Below are 20,441 nucleotides of genomic sequence, written 5' to 3'. Positions count from 1 at the left end.
CTCTGCTTCTGAGCTACAACCCCAGCCCCATGAGACCATTTTTAAATAAAATACAAAATAGGGCTGGGGATATAGCTCAGTGGTCCAGTGCCTCTGAGTTTATCCTTGGTTTAAAAAAAAAAAAAAAAAAAAGATGTGTCGATGTAGACATAAAAGGAATACTTTGAAACAAAATGAAATTTGTCCACTTGGCTGAGGAAGATCATTTATAAACAAGAGAAGGGAATCACCTAAGATGCCCCTGGAACATGTTCAGAGGAGGGTCTGGCTGTGGGGGAGAACACAGAAGAGGGCAGCTGCAGAGGGGAGACAACCAGTGTCCACATACCAGCTGTAGAGGGGAGGACAAGGAAGACAGATCTGATCACATTCTAGAGGAGGGGGTCCCAGGCTTGGCCTGATCCTGTCTGTCCCTTCCCTGCCCTCATTGCCCAGTCCATAGATGTGGGAGGTGGAGGTGGGCAAGCAAATTAGGTCCCTGTTGTGGGAGGAAGCACTTGAAGATCTTAAGTGGTTTTACTTGTGGTTCTGAACACACTGTGAAAGAAGAATTTTGATGTTCCAGTGCCAAGTGTAAGGCCAACCTTGACTGCCAGCCAGCTGCCTTCACATCACACGCCTGGCCCTGGTGTCCCTGAGTCTTTTCTATCAGTTCGGAGCTGGGGCAACAACAAGAAACCTTAGAACTTATCCCAGGGTACTCATAAGGTCTTTGGTAAAGAGCAGAGTTATGAGTGGGTTGTTCTTTATACTTAGGAAGTTTCCACAGTGATATTACTGCTACAACTAGAAAGCCTCTGTAGCAGGCACCATCTTTCCATTAATAGCAGTATGAATTAACCCACAGGAGCAATACCCTGAGGGACAGAGCTGACCTGTGGGTAGTGGTGAACAGGGTTGCAAGCCTAGTCTTGTGGCTGTCACATCATATACCAAGCCCCCCATTGGCCTGGGGACAGGTGAGATGATACCACCACCTTCCTGAGACATGTGTTCTGCCTTCGGCTTCCTGGGGTGCCTTGCTCCTGTGGTCACTGTGGGCTGGGGCCTCCCTGGGCCCCAACTCTGCATCTGGCAGCCATTTAAGCATTGACATGGCCCTTGAGGGGCCCTTCCTCCCTTTGCCTCCAGGCTATTTCCCAGCCACCATTTTGCACCATCGCTGTTAGAGTTCTCTGCCTCTGGACAGCCTAGCAGCTGGGGCTGGGGGATAGAAGCAGGCTCACACAATCCGGCTCCAGCACTGAAACTATGAATAAGGATTGACACGACTGTCGCTGCAGCAATGGGTAACCCTGAAGGTTCCTGCTCCCAGGACACATGCCAGGTGAAGAGTGGACAATCAGTCTTGCTGGCATGGCTTTTAGAAGCTCCTGCTGAAGTCATTGCTCATCCCCTCTGGTTCAGAGTCCAGAGCTACTATCTGTCCCAGGCCCAGTAGGCTGGCATCATGCTTTCCCCCTGGAGCAAGCAAACTCACGTTCCCACACCAGCAGATCTGACACAGCACCCCAAGTCCCTATGGGCCCTAGGTCTTAAGAGCTGGGCTACCAAGGCCAACAGGAAAACAGTGGTACCAGACCAGGGTAGGGCTCAGCTAGTTCTCTATCCCACCTCCATGTGTCCCACAGCAGTCTCCCTCCTAGGGTACTGGCCACACCCTCTGACTAGAGACTGACCACTGCTGTTCTAAGGGGAGTCCTCCCACACTGCCTTTTGAAAGTATTCTGACCTCAGTGATGTATCTGGGGGACAGAAGTAAGGGCAGGTGGGGTAGCCACCTGCCCATCCCACACCTCAGGTGCCTGGGGGGAGGAGACGAGCAACGTGCCGGCACACCTAGTAACTCCAACTCTGGAGCCTCAGTGACATTGGTGGGGTGGCCACTGGCCCAAAGCCTGCCTGTGTCTGGCGAGGGCAGAGACCTCTCAACTGGAGAGTCCTTATTGGAAAAGTGAGGGTCCTGACCCAACGTCACCCACAGAGCTCTGTGTAATCCTCCAGGGATAGACCTGAGGGGCCTGAGGAAGACTATAGTTGACCTGGTCCAGTCGGGTGTCTCAGATATGTCCTCAGAGAGCTAAGGGCCTCTTCTCAGCCCCAGGGCCATTTCCCCAGGACAGGTGGTGTCCTCTGGTGGGGGCATGACCTCCGAGGGCCTTTTCAGCTAAAATTACATCTCCCTGACAGCCTCACACCACTTGTTCTCACCTTGGGCACACCTGCTGTCCTGCTCACAGACCCCTGCAGTTCCCTCACTGGACACCCTTCCCCATCCTGACAGCCTCTGTCCACACAGGCCTTTCCAGGTTCTGGGTGCCCTTGCACCCTTGTTGTCATTTTTCTTCCACCTCCCTCATCTCAGTGAGTTCCAAACATGCAGAGTCCCAGGAAGCAGAAGCTGGTGACCAGGGGACATCCTTGTGGTGGTGAGGAGATGTCACCCAGGCAGGCAGCTGCCAGTATCATCAACCTGCCTAAGCCCCTCCTCTGCCCGTGCCTCTCCAGGCTGCCGCCCTCTACACTGCTGTCCCAAGATGTCTCTCTCGGCTGCCTAGGAACGCTATGGCCACTGCGGCCAAGTTCTGAGTATGTGATTATGTATGCTGGGGTCCCTCCAGCCCCTTTGTTGCTGTAGAATCTGTCGTGGCAAACAAAAGTGCACTGGATTAGCCACAGTGGATTAAAAGATTTGCTTCTCAGAGTTTACCTAATAACCTAACAATCGCATCAACAGCAGCTTTGAACCCCCAGGATGCACTTGCCAGGCCAGCTGAGAGAGGGAGGCTCTGTGGGCAGCAGGAGTGTGGTCCGGTGGCTGTACGCAGCCCTGCCCACAGGCAGGCTTGCACCCTGGCTTTTGCAGGCCCATCTGGGCAGGACACAGGGAAAGGATCAGACACAAATACAACATGGAAGCCTAGGCAGGGGACTAGGCCTTGCCAGGATCACCTTCCGAGGGCATGGGTGTCAGGGGCCAGGGCTTGCCTGTGCCTGGCCCCCCAGATATACCCATGCATGTCACAGAAACAGCAAGGACATGGGCAACATAGAGGGTGGCTAAGGTGGGCAGGGGACACACGACAAAGGCTCCACTGTGCTGCAGTACAGGGTCCCTCTGCTGTCACCCCAGAGCACGTACCCTTGCTCACACACATGCACATGCACACGTGTATGCACACATTTGCACATATGCACGCACACACTCACACGCACATGCATGGCCCCTTTGATCTCCAAAGGGGCTCCATTGACAAGCTCTTAATCGCAGCTGCCCGTGCAAGGTCTGTGCTCTGAAGTCCCGAGTAATGGGATTTGGCGCGTCTGATCCATCTAGGCTGGCTGCTCCCTGTTATATAGGTGGACAGTTTTTTCTGTCGCTTTTTTTCCCCTTCTCAAAAAAATGCTCCTTAACCACACTGACTTGACACGGCTTGTCGCTGAGCCCAGGCACGGTGGCCAGAACGCCAGGGCCCGGGCCAGTTGAAAGCCTTTGATGCCGCTTCTGTGTGAAGTCTGACGTGAGAGACCTACCAGGGCGGTTTTTGGGTCCGTGGTGCAGTGGGATTCATCTGCCTCCTGTGGTTTCCTTTGTCTCTTCCCCTGACCCTTCCTTGGGACATGTGGGGAGAGGGCCCAAGGGTGAGGGTGCGAGCGTGTATATGTGTGTGTGTGTGTGTGTGTGTATGTGCATGTGCGCGCACAACGGAGGGTGGGTGGGCCCAGGGAAGGGCCGCAGCCACAAGAACAATGGGCTGCAAGACCACGTCCGTCCACCTGTCGGCCTGTTCATCCATCCATCTGTCCACCCGCCTGGCTTACCTCACCTGCCTGGCTCCATACGCCTGCTCGCGCCCCACTGTCCTGCTGTCCGCCATGATGGGCTCAGCCGGCTGTCCACTTCCAGCCACTCCAGGAAGCGGGTCCCTGCTCTTGGCCACTGTGTGGCTGGGAGGCAGAAGCGGGACTCTAGGCTGCAGCTCGGGCTCCCGCCGCCGATTGGCTGAGGCAAGGACCAGATGACGGGCCTCGGAACCCTATGGTAGCCATGGCAACCAGCCCCTTTAGACACCGCCACCCCCAAGCCACTCCTGACTGCTGAGGGAGCAGGCGGCGCCGCCAATGGGCCCATGCCAGGGTCCTGTTGGAGGGGCGATCGGGTGTGGCTGCATGGTAGCTGCTCCCAAACCAGCTCTTGAGCATTTGCCTGTGTTTCATGCATGTCCAGTGTGAAAGGGGCCTGTCCCTCTCATGGCTTGTCTCTGGTGCATATAGGAACAGTTACCTTGCAGTCCCTTTGCAGCTCTTGCTGAGAGTAGGACTTCAGGTCAGGCTTGCCCCAGGGGCTGAGAAAGCCAGGCCCAATCTGGTGAGAAAACAGTGAGTGGGCAGTGGGAATAAGAGCAAGGAGAGCTTCCCAACCTAGGTGGGCAAAGTCAAGCTGTCAACCTACTTCAGACAGCCAAGAGCCTGCCAGCTTAACCATGCCTGCACATCACTCTGCTCTACCCTCACAGGCCATAGCCTGTTGAACGCATGGACCTATGGTTGCAATTCCCTCCCAAGAGCTTTCCAAGGTCACCAGCCTGCCCCTACTCCCTATGGACCTTGAGTCTCCACCAGGCAGGACTCTGGGGCCTGAGCACATTCAGCCACACACTGGACTGTGCCTGTTCTCCCCATGGCTGCAAGCCCTCTGGAGTACAGAGCACTCCTTGCCTGCAGAGCCCATCTGCCCACATCAGCCCTTAGCAAGGCTTTCTCGATATCCCACATAAACCCTGGTCTCAGCAAGAGTGTCACAAACCATTCCTTCATGGACTGATCATCTTGGGAGCTGCCTTGGAGCCAACTCAACCCTGTCTCTGTGACAATCAAAACAGCCTGTCCTGTCCAAATGCCCCGGAAATTACACCACCTGGTCAAGCATCCTTTAAACGCCTCCTGAATGCCCTCGAAGCCTCCATCCCACTTTCTGGCTCAGGAACATTTGCTGAGCAGAATGATCAGTTCTAGGGCTAAAAAGCAGGTACAAGCCTGAGTTATCAGGAAGAAGCCAGGGCTGCAGCAGACCCAGGAGGCTTGTGAGGTCACAGAGGTGGCCTCTACCCAGGCCAGGGCCTAGGAATGGGGGGGCTGGCATATGAGTCCTGAGGCTCCTACATCCGAGGCAGCAGGCTCAGGGGTGGCTGGGTTGGTCCCAGAGAAGTAGGCTCAGGATGGATGTGGCCACTGCTGGTTTGAAGCTATGGCCAGTCTGGGCATCAGGACTTCAGCTACTTAACTGGCCCCTGGATTTGGCCTGACCTGAACCCAGCCTGAGCAGCCCTGTCACAGAAAGAGCCCTGGACTCAACCAGCCTCCCCCACATGCTGGAGCCACCAGCAGACAGGTGTAGTCCTCGGGCAGGGTGTGTATGGGGATGCTGGCCCAAGCCAGCTGGTAGTGGTTGAGAAGATGTGCCCATTCTGGGGCATGGCATGGGCTGGGAGAGGCTGGGGTGCCTTGCACCAGAGGCAGCCAGGATGATGTGGGGCCCATGCTGCAGGGTAAGTTCAGTGGGCCCAGGGTTCCAGCTTGGGTCTGGCTCACAGGGACTAGAGGGAGCCTGGGGACTCCACATGACCTGACCCCGTCTGAAGGTAGTGGAAAGTTCCTACCTTATCAGAGACTGTGGTGGCACAGGCAAGGGAGGAGGCGTCAGAGGACATGAGGTGGAGGTTTGACGTGCACAGGTGGGTGTGACATGTGGATGGACCTCATGTTGGCTCCCTGGGCTGCCAGTGCACACAGGGCCCACTAACCACCCCACGTCCACTCCACCCCAGCTGACACCAAACCTGCCTTCCTGGCCTTGCCTGTCCTATCTCTAGGTGGAGTGATGGGTCACCTCTTCCTGGGCCTCCAAAGCTCAGCCGCAGCAGCAGTGAGGGTCCACTCTGGTACCCAACCTCTTCCACACCTACAGCCCCTTTGACACTGACCTCAGGCTCTGCTGTTGTAAAAACATATGGACTCAGTCAGTCCCAGAACACAAAGGGGTGTCTTGGCCCCTGAGGGCTGGTCAGGTCCAGCTGATGCAGGGCCAGGGTGTGGGCCAGCACAGGGCAGCTCTGCCTTCTGCAGGTTTGATCTTGGTCAGCACAGACCTCTCCATGGCAGGCCCTCAGCAGGAAGAAGGCTGGCAGGTGTAGTCCAGGGGCACAGAAGGGAGGGTGGAGGAGGGCAGGAGGCATGGGCAGGGTCATTGGGGGCCACAGCTCTGTTCCTCGTTCCTTACCTGTGCAGGTCCATGTGTGTATGTATGTGAGAGTGTCTGAGGGGATGCAGTCCCCATGTGCCCACAAGCTCAGAAGGCAGCAGCATGGCCAAAGGCCCAGACCCAGGTTAGTTTCACCGAGGACCACTATCCTTTTCTGAGTCACAGACATCTGTGAGAATCTGATACAGCTGACGCTCTCTCCCACCTTAAAAAGGCTGCTTTGGATGTAAGCCAAGGTCACACCCAGCACCTACTTCAGTTGGGTCTGGCCTCCCTGAGGGGAGTAGGAACAGCCTCGGACTCCTGGAGGCTGTGTGCCCCCTTCTGCCACAGCCTTGCAGTGGCTGGCCTCCATAACCTGATAAGCTCTCGGGCCCAGAGCCACAACCCCCAGTCAACTCTGGCAGGACATGATGCTTGCCTGCCCAGTCTGCAAGGCCTGCAGCCCCACCTGACCCCTACCCTGCTCCAACCACATGCCCCTCCAAGCCAGCCTGACCCCAGAAGCCCCATGGACTGACACAAGAAACCCCACCGTCCTGCTCGCCTGGGGGCCTGGTTGTGGTTAAAGGGCAGAAAGTGAGCAGGGCCCAGTCAGCAGGCTGGGGACATCCTGGCACTTCTCCAGCAAGGGCCTAGGCCCAGCCCCAGCCCCAGCCCCAGGCATGAAAACAGCAGGACTGGGTGGCAGGCCCAGAATACAACAAATCTGGCTGGAGCCAAAGACCTCAGTGCCACATCTATGGCTCAGACAACTGGGCAGAGCCTTGTGGGAGGGCAGGAGCTGACCAAGCACTGTCTGTTTTGGGAAATTTTTTTTTTTTTTAATTATGCACAAAAGAGGTGTGTTATGTGACACTGATAATGTAGGAAGCACCAGGACACTTGGGGACAGACTGAGATTCTGGGGGTACATCCCTTGGGCTGACCCCAAACCAGGCCCCAACCCTCACAAACCCCTTTATGGGCTATGGAGCCTTCCAGACCTTCCTGTCCCTGCAGGGCCAGCTACATGTTCCCTTTGGATTCTGTGCTGTAAGCAAAGCCCAGGCATGGGTGCTCCCACAGCACCCTGGGGAGCCCCCTGCTCCTCAGCCAGTGGCCTCTGATGTCCCCTCTCTCTTCTTGCACCAGCTATGGCCAGGGTATGGTGCTGAGGACATGCACCAGCACCTCTTCCACACACAGCCTGGGGAAAATGCTCCCATGGTCCCTGAGAGAACTGAGGTGCCTCAGTGCTCAGGGCTTTCAGGGAAGGATAGGTTCACACCAAACCTCACAGTGCCTGATTCAGCTTCCACCTCAAGCCATAACCCCAACCAGCAGGATGGGTGGGGGTTGCTAAGGAAAGAGAGGCACTGAGGTGGCAGTCCCTAAGTCTGTGTACTCCCCACCTCCTGTATGATCACAGAAGTTGGTGCTGACGTGCCCACCTATAATCCCAGCTACTGAGGAGGCTGAGGCAGGATGGTTTCCTGTGGTACTAGGGATTGATCTCAGTACCACAGGAAAAAAATTTAAAAGCTGCCCTCAGCAGCCCCTCCAAGTTCCTGCAAAGCACAAAGAGGCCCTCCTCAGTCCCCAGAGCCACCGCAGCGTCCTTTCCATTGCTCTGAAGAACATTCTGTAACAGGCAGGGATAGGCAATGAGAGGTGACAAGTACACTCCTGTTACACCCAGACACTTTAACTACTTGGGACCTCCTCCCAGAGTAAAGAAAGCACCAAACTAAAGCATGATCACCATGGCTCAGTGGAGATGGCAGCTAGAGCCACAGGTGTACACAGCCCACACTGGGTCTCTGGGGCAGGGGTGAGGGAACTCCAGTACTCCAAGCAAAGAAACACACCCACACAAACAGCTTAGCTCAGACTTTACTCACTCAATCCTACAGGCATAACCAATGCTGCCCAGCATGTGCCCCCATCTGGGCAGGCCCTCTGCTTGGAACCAGGCCTTCTGGGGAACTTGGGATGAAAGGCCCCTCAGACCTCCAAAAAGCCTACCCCAGAAGCTCTGTGATTACTACACAAGAACAGGGTTCACACTGCTCACAGGTGGTCCTTATGGCCACCCCAGACTCTGTCCACACTGCTAAAACGCTCACAGGGGAAAGCTATGCCTGACGATCAGAAACAGGAGGGCTTGTGATCACTTCCTGCTGGCTCTCTTCAGTGCCACTGCGGGCTCCAATAGCGCCTGCTGTCGAAGCTGCTCAACCAGCTCCTCTACGTAGACCTTGAACAGGGGTACAGGGTCCTAAAGGGAAGAGGCTCATGGTGAGCTCATGGTAGCCTAGAGCAACTGGGCCCCTGGGGTGGGAGGGAACCAGCCACCCCTGGCCAGACATCCAGGGGAATTGGGCATGACAGGACAGGGCCTTCAGGCTCCATCACAGAGTCATGCCAACCTGGAGGGCAGAGCCCACCCAAGAGACAAGGTTTCTCTCCCTGGGAGTTGCAGGAGTTCCATGCCCACCCCTAGCTTCCTTGTGGTCTCAGATAAACTGAGCAGAGGGAATGGGACAACCAGCTGATATGCTGCAGGAGGACCCCATCCTGGAACTACAAGACCCTCCCAAGAAGAGCCTGGGGGATGTTGGGTGGCCCAGCTAACACACAGCGGCAAGTCCTATTCCTCCCACTGAGAGGCTGGTGCAGGAGAGAGAAGGATCCCAAGGGGCAGATGCCTGCCATGCTTCTCCCAGGCACAGCTGGAGTGAGTTCTCCTCCAGGCTTTCCCCGAGATGGCACCCCCACACTCCTCCACCTGTGGCGCCAGAGAGGCCAGCAGGGCTGGGGCACACTCGCGAATACCTTCTCCTCCAGGAGCCTCTGCTTCTCCACAGCCTCCTCCAGCGTCAGGCCCACCCACTCAGCCTCTTCCTCTGGGATGGCAAACTCCTGTGCAGGCAGAGAGAGGGCAGTGAGGTGGGGCTGGCTAGGGGCCACAAGCAGCAGGAAGGATAGGATGGGGAAGCCTTTACCTTGTACTTGTGGTAAATGGCTGCCCTCTGCTCAGGGTCATCAGGGTGCAGTGCCGGGTCCTGTCGGGCAAGCCTCAGCAGCATTGCTCGCTTCAGGTCCATCCCAAACTTAGAGCACAAGTCCTCCTTCGGGGTCTGGCGGAAGGCTCACATGGGACCAGGTGCTGACAGCAGGGCCCCATCCACCCTGCCAGCCAGCCCTGTCAGGCTTCTAGCCAGAGCAGGCCAAGCGTGGTGGACAGCACAAGCACACAGGCCTGGGTGAATGAGGACAGAAGCAATTCCAAGAGCAGGAAGGAGGTGGCCACACTCACTCAGGCCCCTTGGACAGGTCAGCTACCCACAGTGAGTGACTCTCCTGTGGGCAGGAAGCTTCAAGGGGCCCAGTCACACTTGTTTTACCAGTGACCCTCTACCCAAGATACCACATCCTCCACTGTGGTGCTGCTCTGGCCTCCCTGAGGTCTGACTGGCCACCAGATCCCACTGTCACTAGCCCATGCTTGCCTTGAGGATATAGAAGTCAAACCCATAGGCTTCATCGATGAGGTCCAGAGTCCGCATGGTCACAGTCACAGAGAACTTTTTGTCTAGGATCTCACTGTAGAGCTCACGTTGAAACAGCTGTGGTTTCCACACCTTCTTCACCCTCTTTGAGAGCTGAGGTGCAACAGAGATCTGTGAGTGCTGCTGCTTCTCCCTGGTAGTCTGGGCCTGTGGTGTTCCCCAAGTCCTCATGCTTTCAGGAGACAGGCTCCACCAACCACTGGGAATGGACAGAGGAGCCCCAGCCTAGACCTGGCTGCTCACTGGAGGTTGGCTTCCCCCATCCTTACCCCAAGATTGCTGGTGTGTATGCTCCAGAGGAACACACAGCTTTACATAAGAAAGCTAGACAAAGAGTAGCAGGGGAGGTGTCACGGGAAATGTGTTCTCTGAAGCCAGCAGCAGAGTCCCAACAGAAGCAGACTCAGGAGCCAGGCTGCATCCCTTGCAAAGAACCCGACTCTGGGTCTCAGCCTTTCTAATTCTGCCCACAAAGGAGCAACGCCAGCCCTCAAGTGTCACAAGAATTAGCATCCCACGGCCGAGCAAAGCAGGCGGGTGACCCCCGACCTCCCCTCCTCCCACTCTCCTGAGCACACAGGCCTCACCCCCTTCCTTGTTTCTGACCTAGCACCACCCCAGCGCTGTCGCCCGGATCCGGGCGCACCCACCTTGTCGCCGTTGACGTATCTGTAGCCCACGACCCAGCCCTCGCCTCCCCACAGCCCCTGCTGGGACTCGGGCGGGTAATAGATGGGGATGGGCACATCTTCCACGCGCTCCCGCTGCCCGTTCGCGGGGTTGACCCTGAACCGGGCGCCGTGGGGCCGGTAGTGCACGGGGGCGGGCGTCCGCGCGTCCTCCAGAGAGCGTAGAAAGTGCGCGGGCAGGCGCGCGCAGAGGCCTTGCTTCAGCTGTAGCTGCTTCCAGAGGCGGACCGGGAACCTGTGCAGCGGCATCGCCGCGCGCCGGTGACCCACGACTTGCTCCCAGCGGAGCCGGAAGTGCGGCAGGCAGCCGCGACCTCTGCTCGCCGCTGAATGGCCGCGAAGCCCGTCTGTCTAATCTCGTCCCGCCTCCTTTCTAAGGGACCAAGGAAAGAGCCGGGCAGAGACGGCGGCGAATCAAGAAAGGCATCGTCGACAAAGTGTGGCCCAGAAAGGGCCCGCGAGGGCCGGTACGGGCAGGGCGGGGCTTGCTATCCTGGGCCTCGCCTCCTCCCGCCCAAGGAAGCAGAACAGGGGGAAAAAAAGTAGTGACTCAATTGGCTTGAAAAATCACTGTATAATATTAAATTCACCAATCACATAAAAATATGTCTTTATGCCTTGGAATATTTTACCCCCTGAAACACCATATATGCATGTTTCCCCTCTTAGAGGTTGAGAATGCTTTGGTGGCTGTGCGCAAGGTGCCTGGGGCTGGTGGAACTCCAGAAGACCTGGCCCTGGACAGGCCCAGAGAGAAAGCCCCCAGAGCTGGAAGGGCCGCCTCCTGGTCCTCGTCAGCACCAGCTTTCCAGGAGCCTTTTCCCCACTCAAAGGGAAACAACACTTAGGTATGGGGGCAGAGCTCTCAGGAGCAGGAAGGCTGGGCTGGGTCTCCAGAGACTCCTCCCCAAGCTTCAGTGGGCCTTGTGCAGGGGGCAGCCCAAAAGGATGCTCACCAGACAAGGCAGGGACCTTGGAGTGAGCAGTACACAAGTGCCTTGCAACAGTGTGCCTCCTGGGGCCTTCAGAACTGCTGAGTAGCCTCCTCCCCAGGAGGCTCTCCTCAGGATGGTGGCTCCACTGCAGAGAGCAGGGGAAGGGCAGGGCTCTGCTGTATCCTTGGGGGTCAATCAGCTCTTTGGTGATCTTGGTTTCTCCCACTGCAGCTGCTGCCACTGGGGGGGGGAGGGTGTCCCCATACCTGAGGCAGCTGGCATTCAGGGGCAGAATGTAAAGGATGCTAGGAATGCCCAGCTACCAGCCTCAGTGGACTGGGGTCTCTTTGGCCATGTGGGTCTCACATCATAACTTTACAGGGGAACAGGGAGTCTTCTCTACACCTCTGGCCATTTCAGGCCAGCAGAGCACATGGTACCTGTGGTTTCCAGGGGCCTGTAGAAATTGCTGAGACCTGCAGTGGACTTCAGCAGCAGAAGCAAGGGAGCTGGTTGAGTTGGGGAGTGGTGATCCCTCCTTCTAGAGGAGGGAGCTAAGGTCTCAGGGCAATTTTATTTCGTTAGGAACTAATTTGGACAGGGCTGGACAGGGCTTCTCTCCCTTGGTCCTGCTCCTGACTGAAGAAGTTACAGTAGCAGGTGTCCCCAAGCTGGCTACGTCAAGTCACTGTGTATAGCTCATCCTGATTGTTCTTGCAGATCTGATAGTGGCAGGGGAATTTCTGTGAGCAGGCCCAGGGCTCAGTCTGCTCCTCCCGTGGTGGTAGCAGGAAAGCTGCGCTCCCAGCCAGCAGTATGTGCCAGATGCTGTGAGTGTAGTAATAGTTGTCACTGGTCATCATGGAGGTATAGATGGCAACGCCCATAGAGGCCATGGAGATACCAGGTAGGAGGCAGAAGGCCCAGCGCTGCCATGACGTCGGGTAGCATTGGTGCCGGTGCCTGCAGCGCTGTACCTGGAGTAAACAGCCATACAAGTGTTGGCATAGCCTGGCTGCTCCCAAGAGTCCAGCACCAGTGGTCGTGGGGCTGCCCAGATCTGGGCAGCAAAACCATGAGAATGGGTTGCTGAGAGGGATCAAGGGTACATGGCCACTGGTCCTCAGACCCAGGTCTTAGACACAGTCAGGCTGGGCTTCTATAGGTGCCACCAGAAGCCCTCAGCAGAGGTGGGGCATTTGGGTCCTAGAGTGGATAGTAGGAACAGGACTGAGTGTGAGGCTGTCTGCTTCTAGAGCCTGCCCTGGATCCTTACCCACATGAAGGCCATGATCATAAAAGCAAAGAGGCAGGGCCCCATCATGTTCCAAATGCCTCTGCGATCTAGCTGCAGGGACATGGCGATGACCAATGTGCCCAGGAGAAACAGGACCTGGATGAGACACAGGAATGACTGCAGAGTCATGACATCTTGGACTGGGGGATGGCACCCAGCATGACAGGCAGACAGGTACATGGGCCATCTGTTGCACCCCATTACCCTCCTGCACCTCTGCCCACCCCACTTGGAGCTGCTGGCAGAATTTGCTCTGCTCTGCCCAGGAAGAGGGAAGTATCCTCCTCCAGGTCCTGTAGAATGGCCGCAGGTGAACACTGGCTAGGCACTGGAGGGGAACTGACTTTGCCTGGCAGGCCCCTCCAGGGATGAGGTGGTGATGCCCCTCTCTGAGGAAGGAAACAATCTGGACAGCCATATGTGGCAGCTCTGCACCCATACACTCTCCTGCCCCCTCACCCCTAGGTTTCAGGGCAGCCTCAGTCCTCCCCCAGATAGTTCCTATGGGGGACTCCCACCCCCAAGTCTCTGTCAGACACCTCTGCTCACAACCTGCAGGTTCATGGCCCAACACTCAGCCCAGCCGGACTCCCACACTTTGGAGCTTTCTTCCCTCAACCTCTGTGCCTTGACCATAGGGTTTCCCTGGTGCCCCTGGAGGCAGTACCTAGAGCAGACCTGGCAGAAAATATAATTCACGGGAACCAGAGACTCATCTCACTGGCCAGGTCCAGCTGCCGTGTAAAACCTCCAAAGTGTCCTGCGCATCGGGGAACCCAGGAGCATGGCGGGGTTTCTTAGGGAGGCCTGACCTGGGGTGGGCTCCTCTGTGAGCAGGGCCCAGACAAGGGCTGAGGGCCTTGCATAACCCCACTCAAGACCTTGTTCCTGGTGTCCTCTGATGGCCAGAATTCTTTCTCCACAGCTGCTGCGGCTTCTTCTGAGGATAGCTGACAGTCATGTGAAAATCAAGGCTCAGGGCCATGACTATCCACTGCCTACTGCCTTGTGCAAGCTACATATAAGGGCCTATGCTTCCCCAGAACCCAGCCCAGTCTCAGGTCACTCACGTGTTTCAGGACTGTCTTCAGCCTGGCCATGCAGAGGATCGTGACCCAGGTGGACACCCCAGAGCCCAGGAAGTCGCAGTACTGCAGTGTGTCATAGCTGAGGATGCACAACACCGCCTCCCCTGGCTGGTCACAGGCGTGGTAGAACTGCCAGATGGGGCAGTAAGCAGCAGCCCAGACATCCCCCCCAGGGGTCCCCAGAGGGGTGGGACATGCCTACCGTGGAGAAGAACATGGTGTAGAAGTAGACAGAGGCCTCCACTAGGAAGGCACGCTGCACAGACAACATGATGGGGACCAGGAACATGAGGTTGCTCAGGGTGAGCAGCAGTGCGGCCACCTTCTGCTGGGCCACCGTCTGGGCCGTGCTGTTGTCAGTGCAGCTCCACCCACGCCAGCCTGGGGGCCATGCAGTGTTCAGGGGCCTGAGGCAGGTACCTGGGGCCAAGGCTCCAAGTGGGAAGCCTTCTGAATTCCAGATCCCTACCATCACCCAGGTGCAGACTGCACAGGTGTGGGTAAGAATGGGCAGGTGGGGACAGGTGTGAGCAGGTGTGAACAAGTGGGGGCAGGTATAGACAGGTAGAAACAGACATGGACAGGGAAAACAAGTGTGGGCAAGTACGTATAGACATGGGCAGGTATAAGTAGGCCAGGGGTAGGGGAGCCAAGGTCAGCAGATAGGACTACCCCTGGAGACACCTCACTGTTTTTGCCTAGGCGGTGGATCACAGCAGGCATGAGAATGGGGAGAAACCATTTGGCCCTGCTTTGCCTGCATGGGTCCTCTCTGCAGTCCTGGTGAGGCTTCCACAGGGGATGTACAGGGCTGGGATACCAGTGTCAGCAAAGATTGTCCCTAGGTGTGGAGGTCCCAAGCCCTTACCTGCCTTGCAGCTGCAACCTGCATACAGGTAGCTATATCTTCGCAGCAAGAGGCACTGGCCATAAGGTCCGCAGTCATTCAAACATGGCACCAGGTACAGTACGGTCTCTACATGGACCATGGCCTGTTCACAGACCCTGAAAGGAGGGGACATGAAGAGGTTGACCGCAGCCCTTTACAGCCAACTTAGCACCACTGCTCCCAACAGGCTCATGGACAAATGAACCCAGAATTGAGCTCCAGGTTCCAACAGCCTGGACTGATGCTCCTTCCCCCTGCCAGGGCTGCCATGGAAGGGATGGCCAAGCAGAAAGGGGGATCCACCCTGACACATGGAGACAGTAATTCCTAACTTCTGTGGGGAGCCAGGTTTCTCCCACACTCCCCATCCTGTGACAGCCACTGGTCTCAGCTCAGTTTACATACCCAGGACTCTCAGGGCACAGGAGCTGCAGGGAGAGGTACCAGCTGCTTGTCTCTGGGTAGGGGATGATGAGGTTGGCCACAGGAGAGGAGGCACGCAGAGATAAGGGGTAACCCTGGAAGAAGGCTGCATGGAGTGGGAAGGCCCATCAGAGGGGATGGAGGGGTCGGCCAGTCACCCTGCCAGTCACTCTGCCAGGTGCTGCCTGCCCACTGTACCTGTGGTGCAGTTGAGTGAAGTGTTGAAGCTGAGGAAGGCTGAGGCAGCATTCACACAGGCCACCACCAAGGTGTCCCCTGAGACCTCAGTCTGGAAGGGGAAGCAGCACAGGGTTAGTCCCCTGGAGATGTGGCATGGTGTCCCTCCTAGCACAGTCTCTCTTTCCATTCAGGGGATGGAACCCAGAGCCTCGAGGGAGCCTGACAAGTGCTTGAGTGCCTTTCTTGAGGCTCCTGCTGGATCAGGGCTTACCCCAAGCCTTCCCTCCTGGACCTGCCTCCAGCTGTCTCTGATCCTAGTGACTCCATAGCCCCTTCCTCAAGCTCATCTCTGGGATCTGCTGACAGGGCCAGGCTGCCTCATGCCTGTTGGTGTCACTGTCACCCAAGAGGGTGCCAAAGTCAGTGCACAAAGGCCTAGGTAGGTTATCCAGTACCCTGAGCCAAGTCTGGGCATTAGCCACTTACAGACAGGCCCAGCAGGCTATCAGGACAGTACCTTGTTGACCCTCAGGGTGATGGTGAGGGAACCCCCACTGTCCATGCCGGTGTCGAGGCGGAGCCGCAAGAGGGAGGGAGCGTCAGAACGCACCAGCACCGAGATCCCGTCCATGGGCTGAAAGCGCACAGACACTGTGTCTATGTCCTCCCTCATGACCGGGAAGCTCAGGAGGCAGAAGGCGCCACCGCCCACCCCACTGCTCCTGCCCAGGCCCTGATGGGCAGGGCCTGGGGACAGCTGGCCCACGGAGGTATCATGGCTCTGGTTTGGGCTGTTTCGCAGAAGGCGCTGGAAGGTCATGCTCCATGGCCTGCAGGCTGCCAAGAGTACCAGGCTCAGCTGGAGGAAAGCCTGGGGGTAAGGATGGGGAAGAGACACTCCCACCCAGCCCTCCCTGGCAGCCCACCTGTGAGGGCAGCTTGGGCTATGAAGGCCACTGACACCTGGGGCCCCGCCAGGCTCTCAGCTGTTACTTGTAGCCACCGGCCCCAGGGTGGTGACGGCAACAACAGACGACAGGACAGTGTGGGGTCTGTGCAGGTCAGCACCTTCTGGAAGTTGCTGGGAAGGATGGCCCCGCCCACCGTGAGACGCACAGGGCAGCCCGGGCTCCCACTGGACACACAGCCCTGCAGCTCCAGCAGAAGCTCCTGGGTATACTCAGGGACGAAGATCCTGCACAAGGTGGTGTCCTCCCTCAGGCTCTGCGCTTCCTCCAACCCACTCAGCTGGGGGATCCAGCCTACTTCCCAGCAGGACCCCAAGGCCCAGGACCCAAAGGCTGGGCCCTGCAGACCACCCCAGGCCCCACTCACTTGAGGTAGTTGGGGTGGGAGAGGAGAGTCTGCGGAAGGGGCACATCAGGCTCCAGGATGGAGACCTCCATCGCCCGCATGACCAGCATGTCAGGCTGAAAGACGTAGGCACAGGTGGGAGCAAAGCCCTAGGGAGAGAAGAAGCTTAGGGTGTCAGATAATGCAGGGTATATGGCGAGCAGCAGGCCTTGGGGCACAGGGCTGAACCCAGAGCAAGGGCTGCTCCAAAGAGGGGGATGAAAGGCCATCCAAACACTCAGGGGCTCCCCACCCCTACAGGTGAGTCCCCTCACCTGTACCTCGATCTTCTGGGAGGAGGGGGGCAGATGGGCGGCCACAAACCAGTCCCCAGGGGCTGGGTGGGAGACGTTCACAGAGGTGTTGTCCAGCAGCATGGAGCTCAGCAGTGCCCTGACTTGGAAGGAGGGCTGCTGGATGGTATTGTTGGGGAAGCTGGTGCCCAGCGGGTTGATAACGGGAGGGGCCCCATGGCGGAAGTGCCTAGAGGTAGGAGGATAGGGCAGGGGTCAGGGGTCAAGTGAGGGACTTTGGTCAGATGCGGATGCTGTGGGCAGGTGGGAGGCTGGGCACCTACACGGTGATCTCCACATCGGTGCAGGGCGTGCCGCTGTCCCAGGACACGTGCAACAGCCAGCGCAGCAGCACGGTGTCTGGGGGCACACGGAAATGGAAGAGCCGGATGCTGCCGTACCAACTGTAGGAGGACAGCTTCTGCGGGGCCTGGGAGAAGTGCTCTGACACCAGCCCGACCACTGCAGGAAAAGGCACAGTCAGCCAGTTCGAGGGCCCTCTTGCCTCCAGCAAAAAAAATGAGGCAGGGCTTAGGTGCTACACTCAGAGGCCCCCAAAAGGAAAGGACTCTGGAAACTAAGTCCTGGAGCTGTGCTAAAGCCCCAGTCTTGCCAACTTCAACTTCAGCCAAGGTCCTCACTGCCCTCTGGCCCCTGGAGGTTGTCCCTGGTTTCTGGAGTTCTCCCTCAGGCAGCCATTCCTCCACCTACCTCCCCTGATGGCCAAAGGGACTTCTCATCCTGCAGAAGCTCCCAATATCCAGCCCTGGCCCCCCAGTTCCCTGCTTCCTAATCCTTCTCTTGCTTGCCAGTGTGCCCCATCACTCAAACTGCATGACAGTCTGGCAGAGGTGGAGGCTGAAGGACACAGGAGGTGGTCAGGCAGGAGTCCCCACCCCTCCTGATGACTGCCCTAGGCACTGACCAGAGGACACACTCCTTGCTCCATGGCACAGATGCACAGGTGAAGAGTCTCAACTCCAGTGGCTGCCTGCCTCTCTAGCCTGCAGAGACTCCGACCCACAAAAAGCCCCTGATGGGGGAACCCCAGGTCAGAAGCCTGGCCAGGCATGGGGATCAAGGGACAGCTGGCCTCTGGGCTCCAAGTAGGTGAGAACTTTAACTGCCCTTGGGGCACACATCCAAAGGTGGCTATGAAGACTGAAAGCAAGGGCCCATGGACTTGGTCATCCACTTCTGGAGCCCTGCGTGGCCACGGGTGCCCCTTCCCCTCACTAGGGCCCCTTCCCCTCCAGGGTCCTCATAGGTGGAATGGACAGTGTTCCTTCTGCCAAGGTTAATAAGCAGTGAAGTGCTTCAGGAAGAAACAGCAGCATCTGGTCTCACTCTCTGGGCTGAGCACTCCTACTCAGGAAGCCTCCCTCTGCCTCACTGAGAGAATGGCTGGCACAGGCCTCCCCCAGGGATGGGGAGGGAGCCAGGTGAGCAGCTGGTTCCCCTGCCAGCCTCGTGACTTCTCCATAGAGGCACCTGGAGAAACGACAGCAGCCTGCTGGCAAAGTCACAGGAGCACCAGAGGAGCCTGGCATGGGGGCTGGGTAGGAGTAGGCTCTGCCCACAACTCATCACAGGCTTTTCAGGTGTCTACTAGTCACCAGGTCCCACTTTCCAGGCTGTGGTTACAGAGCTAGGAGCTGCTGTAGGCCCTCAGGTGATATGACAATGTAAATAGAAACTAAAGTTCTGAGAACTGAGGCAGGGCATACCCCTGTCCTCATGTGGGATCTTGAAGAAATGGTCATCCAGTCAAGCATTCCATCTTTGAGGGGCCAGGAAGGGAGAACACCCTGCAGGTGCAGCTCCCTGACTGTCCATGGGAAAAACCCTTACTGGCCCCCTACAATGACAGTACCTAGGTGGTAGCTGTGATATTTCAACAGATAAACAAGAGATAAGAGACCAGTTCCAGGTTGCCCTAAGACTTGATCCCATGTCCCCAGGGCTACACAGCCCCTCCAAAGCTCCTGGAGGTTCTGCAACCCAATTTCCCTGCCCAGATGCCCACTCTGGTATCTTGGTGACATATATGGTAGTCAGCAAGATAAGCCGAGCCCCATGTGATATCAGGAAGGGTGAGGAGCACCAGTCATAGGCACCCTTTCCTGTCCCACACACTCCATAGATAAAGGGTTGGGTGGGGAAAGGGGAAAGGGGAAAGGAAGTCCCTGAGCCAGCCCTGAGACCCTTGTCCCACTTCTTCCAAACCAGCTAGAGACCTGGCTGTGCTCAGAGCCCAGAAGTCACTAGCAGCCTGCCTTTCAGCTGACCTGGGAGGAGGTAGGGTCTAATCCAGGTCACCAGGCCTCTACCCTATCCTGCCCAGCCTAGGTGCTCCCTGCACCACCTGCCAGTGACACCCTCACCAGGGTCTCATCCAGGGGATGGAAAAAGAGGAGAAAGTGGAGTAATCAAATCCAGGGTAGCATTTAATCAGGAGCATTGTCCTCAGGAAAAACTGTCTTTTAAGCTGCACCAACCTCAAAAACCAGAAGGCATGGCCCTCAAGAAACAGAAGCTTAGAGGAGCAGTATTTCAGAGAAAGAGGGAGAGGCTGAGCACAGGGAAGTGGAGGAGCCAGCCCCTGGAGCACTAGATGAACCCCAGAAGCCCGAATTACAGTCTAGAGGTAAGGGTGTGTAGGGACTGAGGTGTAGACAGCCTGGCTGTCCCAGGGCTAAGCAGAACCCAGAGGGGTGGCACACCCTGGTCTAATCACCTCACTGGACCTCAGTCAAGGATGGGAAACCTCAGGGAAGCAAGCAGGTTCCTCCCTAAGAGGAGGTGCCCTTCCTCCAGATCCGCCCTTGCAGGCGGCTGCCTCAGATCAACTGAGTACAGCCTCCAGGAAGCAAGGCGAGCAAGTTCAAAGTGTTTGCACTGGGGGTGGGGAGGCACCACGAAAGGGGTGCATATGGGACCCCCTACTCCGGGGTCTGAACTTTCTTCCATCTCTGCCCTGCGAGAGGAGATGGGGCCCTTAGAACCCCAACCCCACCATTCCTCCCAGCGGGTTTCCGACCCGGGCACCTGAGCCCCTCCACCTCCGCGCTCAGGTGTGCTACCCGAACGCTCTGGGAGCAGGAGGGAGCGAAGCGCACATTCCGAAGGGCCCGCCTGGCCGAGCCCCGCCCGGGGAACGGAAGAAGGAGCACAGGCATCTTCTCCGCCCGAGCGCACCAGGAAGAGCGCCACCGGGTGGGGACGTAGGCCTAGCGCTGGCGCCAGGTGAGCGCACAGGTGCCCCCCGTGAGTCACAATCGGGTCCCGCCCCCAGGCCCTCCCCCCACCCGCCGCGACCCCTGATGGCTCCGCTGTCCTGCGCTCGCTCACCGCTCTTCCTGTGGTCGCCGGCGGTGGCCGGCGGGGACCGAGTTAGCAGCAGCAGCAGCAGCAGCAGCAGCGGCGGCCCAGCCACCGCCGCCGCCCGCGCCGCGCCCCCGGTCCCGGCCCGGCCCAT

The 20,441-nt window shown here is 57.6% G+C and overlaps 2 protein-coding genes across 2 annotated transcripts; both read right to left on the bottom strand.

Moving 5' to 3' along the window:
- Positions 1-8,119: 8,119 nt before the first annotated feature.
- Positions 8,120-10,961, bottom strand: Mrpl28 (mitochondrial ribosomal protein L28). Its single transcript, XM_027940599.2, has 5 exons — positions 10,467-10,961; positions 9,757-9,909; positions 9,250-9,384; positions 9,080-9,166; positions 8,120-8,522 (listed from the first exon to the last, which is right to left on the bottom strand). The coding sequence occupies exons 1-5, from the start codon at positions 10,752-10,754 to the stop codon at positions 8,415-8,417; spliced, it is 771 nt and encodes a 256-aa protein (XP_027796400.1). The 5' UTR covers positions 10,755-10,961; the 3' UTR covers positions 8,120-8,414.
- A 98-nt stretch (positions 10,962-11,059) lies between these two features.
- Positions 11,060-20,441, bottom strand: Pgap6 (post-GPI attachment to proteins 6). The gene is made up of 13 exons (XM_027940595.2): positions 20,315-20,441; positions 17,248-17,425; positions 16,946-17,153; positions 16,653-16,780; positions 16,244-16,512; positions 15,835-16,154; positions 15,336-15,426; positions 15,120-15,243; positions 14,694-14,830; positions 14,028-14,206; positions 13,808-13,954; positions 12,717-12,833; positions 11,060-12,417 (listed from the first exon to the last, which is right to left on the bottom strand). The coding sequence occupies exons 1-13, from the start codon at positions 20,439-20,441 to the stop codon at positions 12,121-12,123; spliced, it is 2,322 nt and encodes a 773-aa protein (XP_027796396.2). The 3' UTR covers positions 11,060-12,120.

The sequence above is a fragment of the Marmota flaviventris genome, chromosome 19 (assembly GCF_047511675.1).
Source record: "Marmota flaviventris isolate mMarFla1 chromosome 19, mMarFla1.hap1, whole genome shotgun sequence".
NCBI lineage: Eukaryota > Metazoa > Chordata > Mammalia > Rodentia > Sciuridae > Marmota > Marmota flaviventris.
Note: the sequence above shows the minus strand (reverse complement) of the source record. Positions and strands in the feature narration are given on the sequence as shown.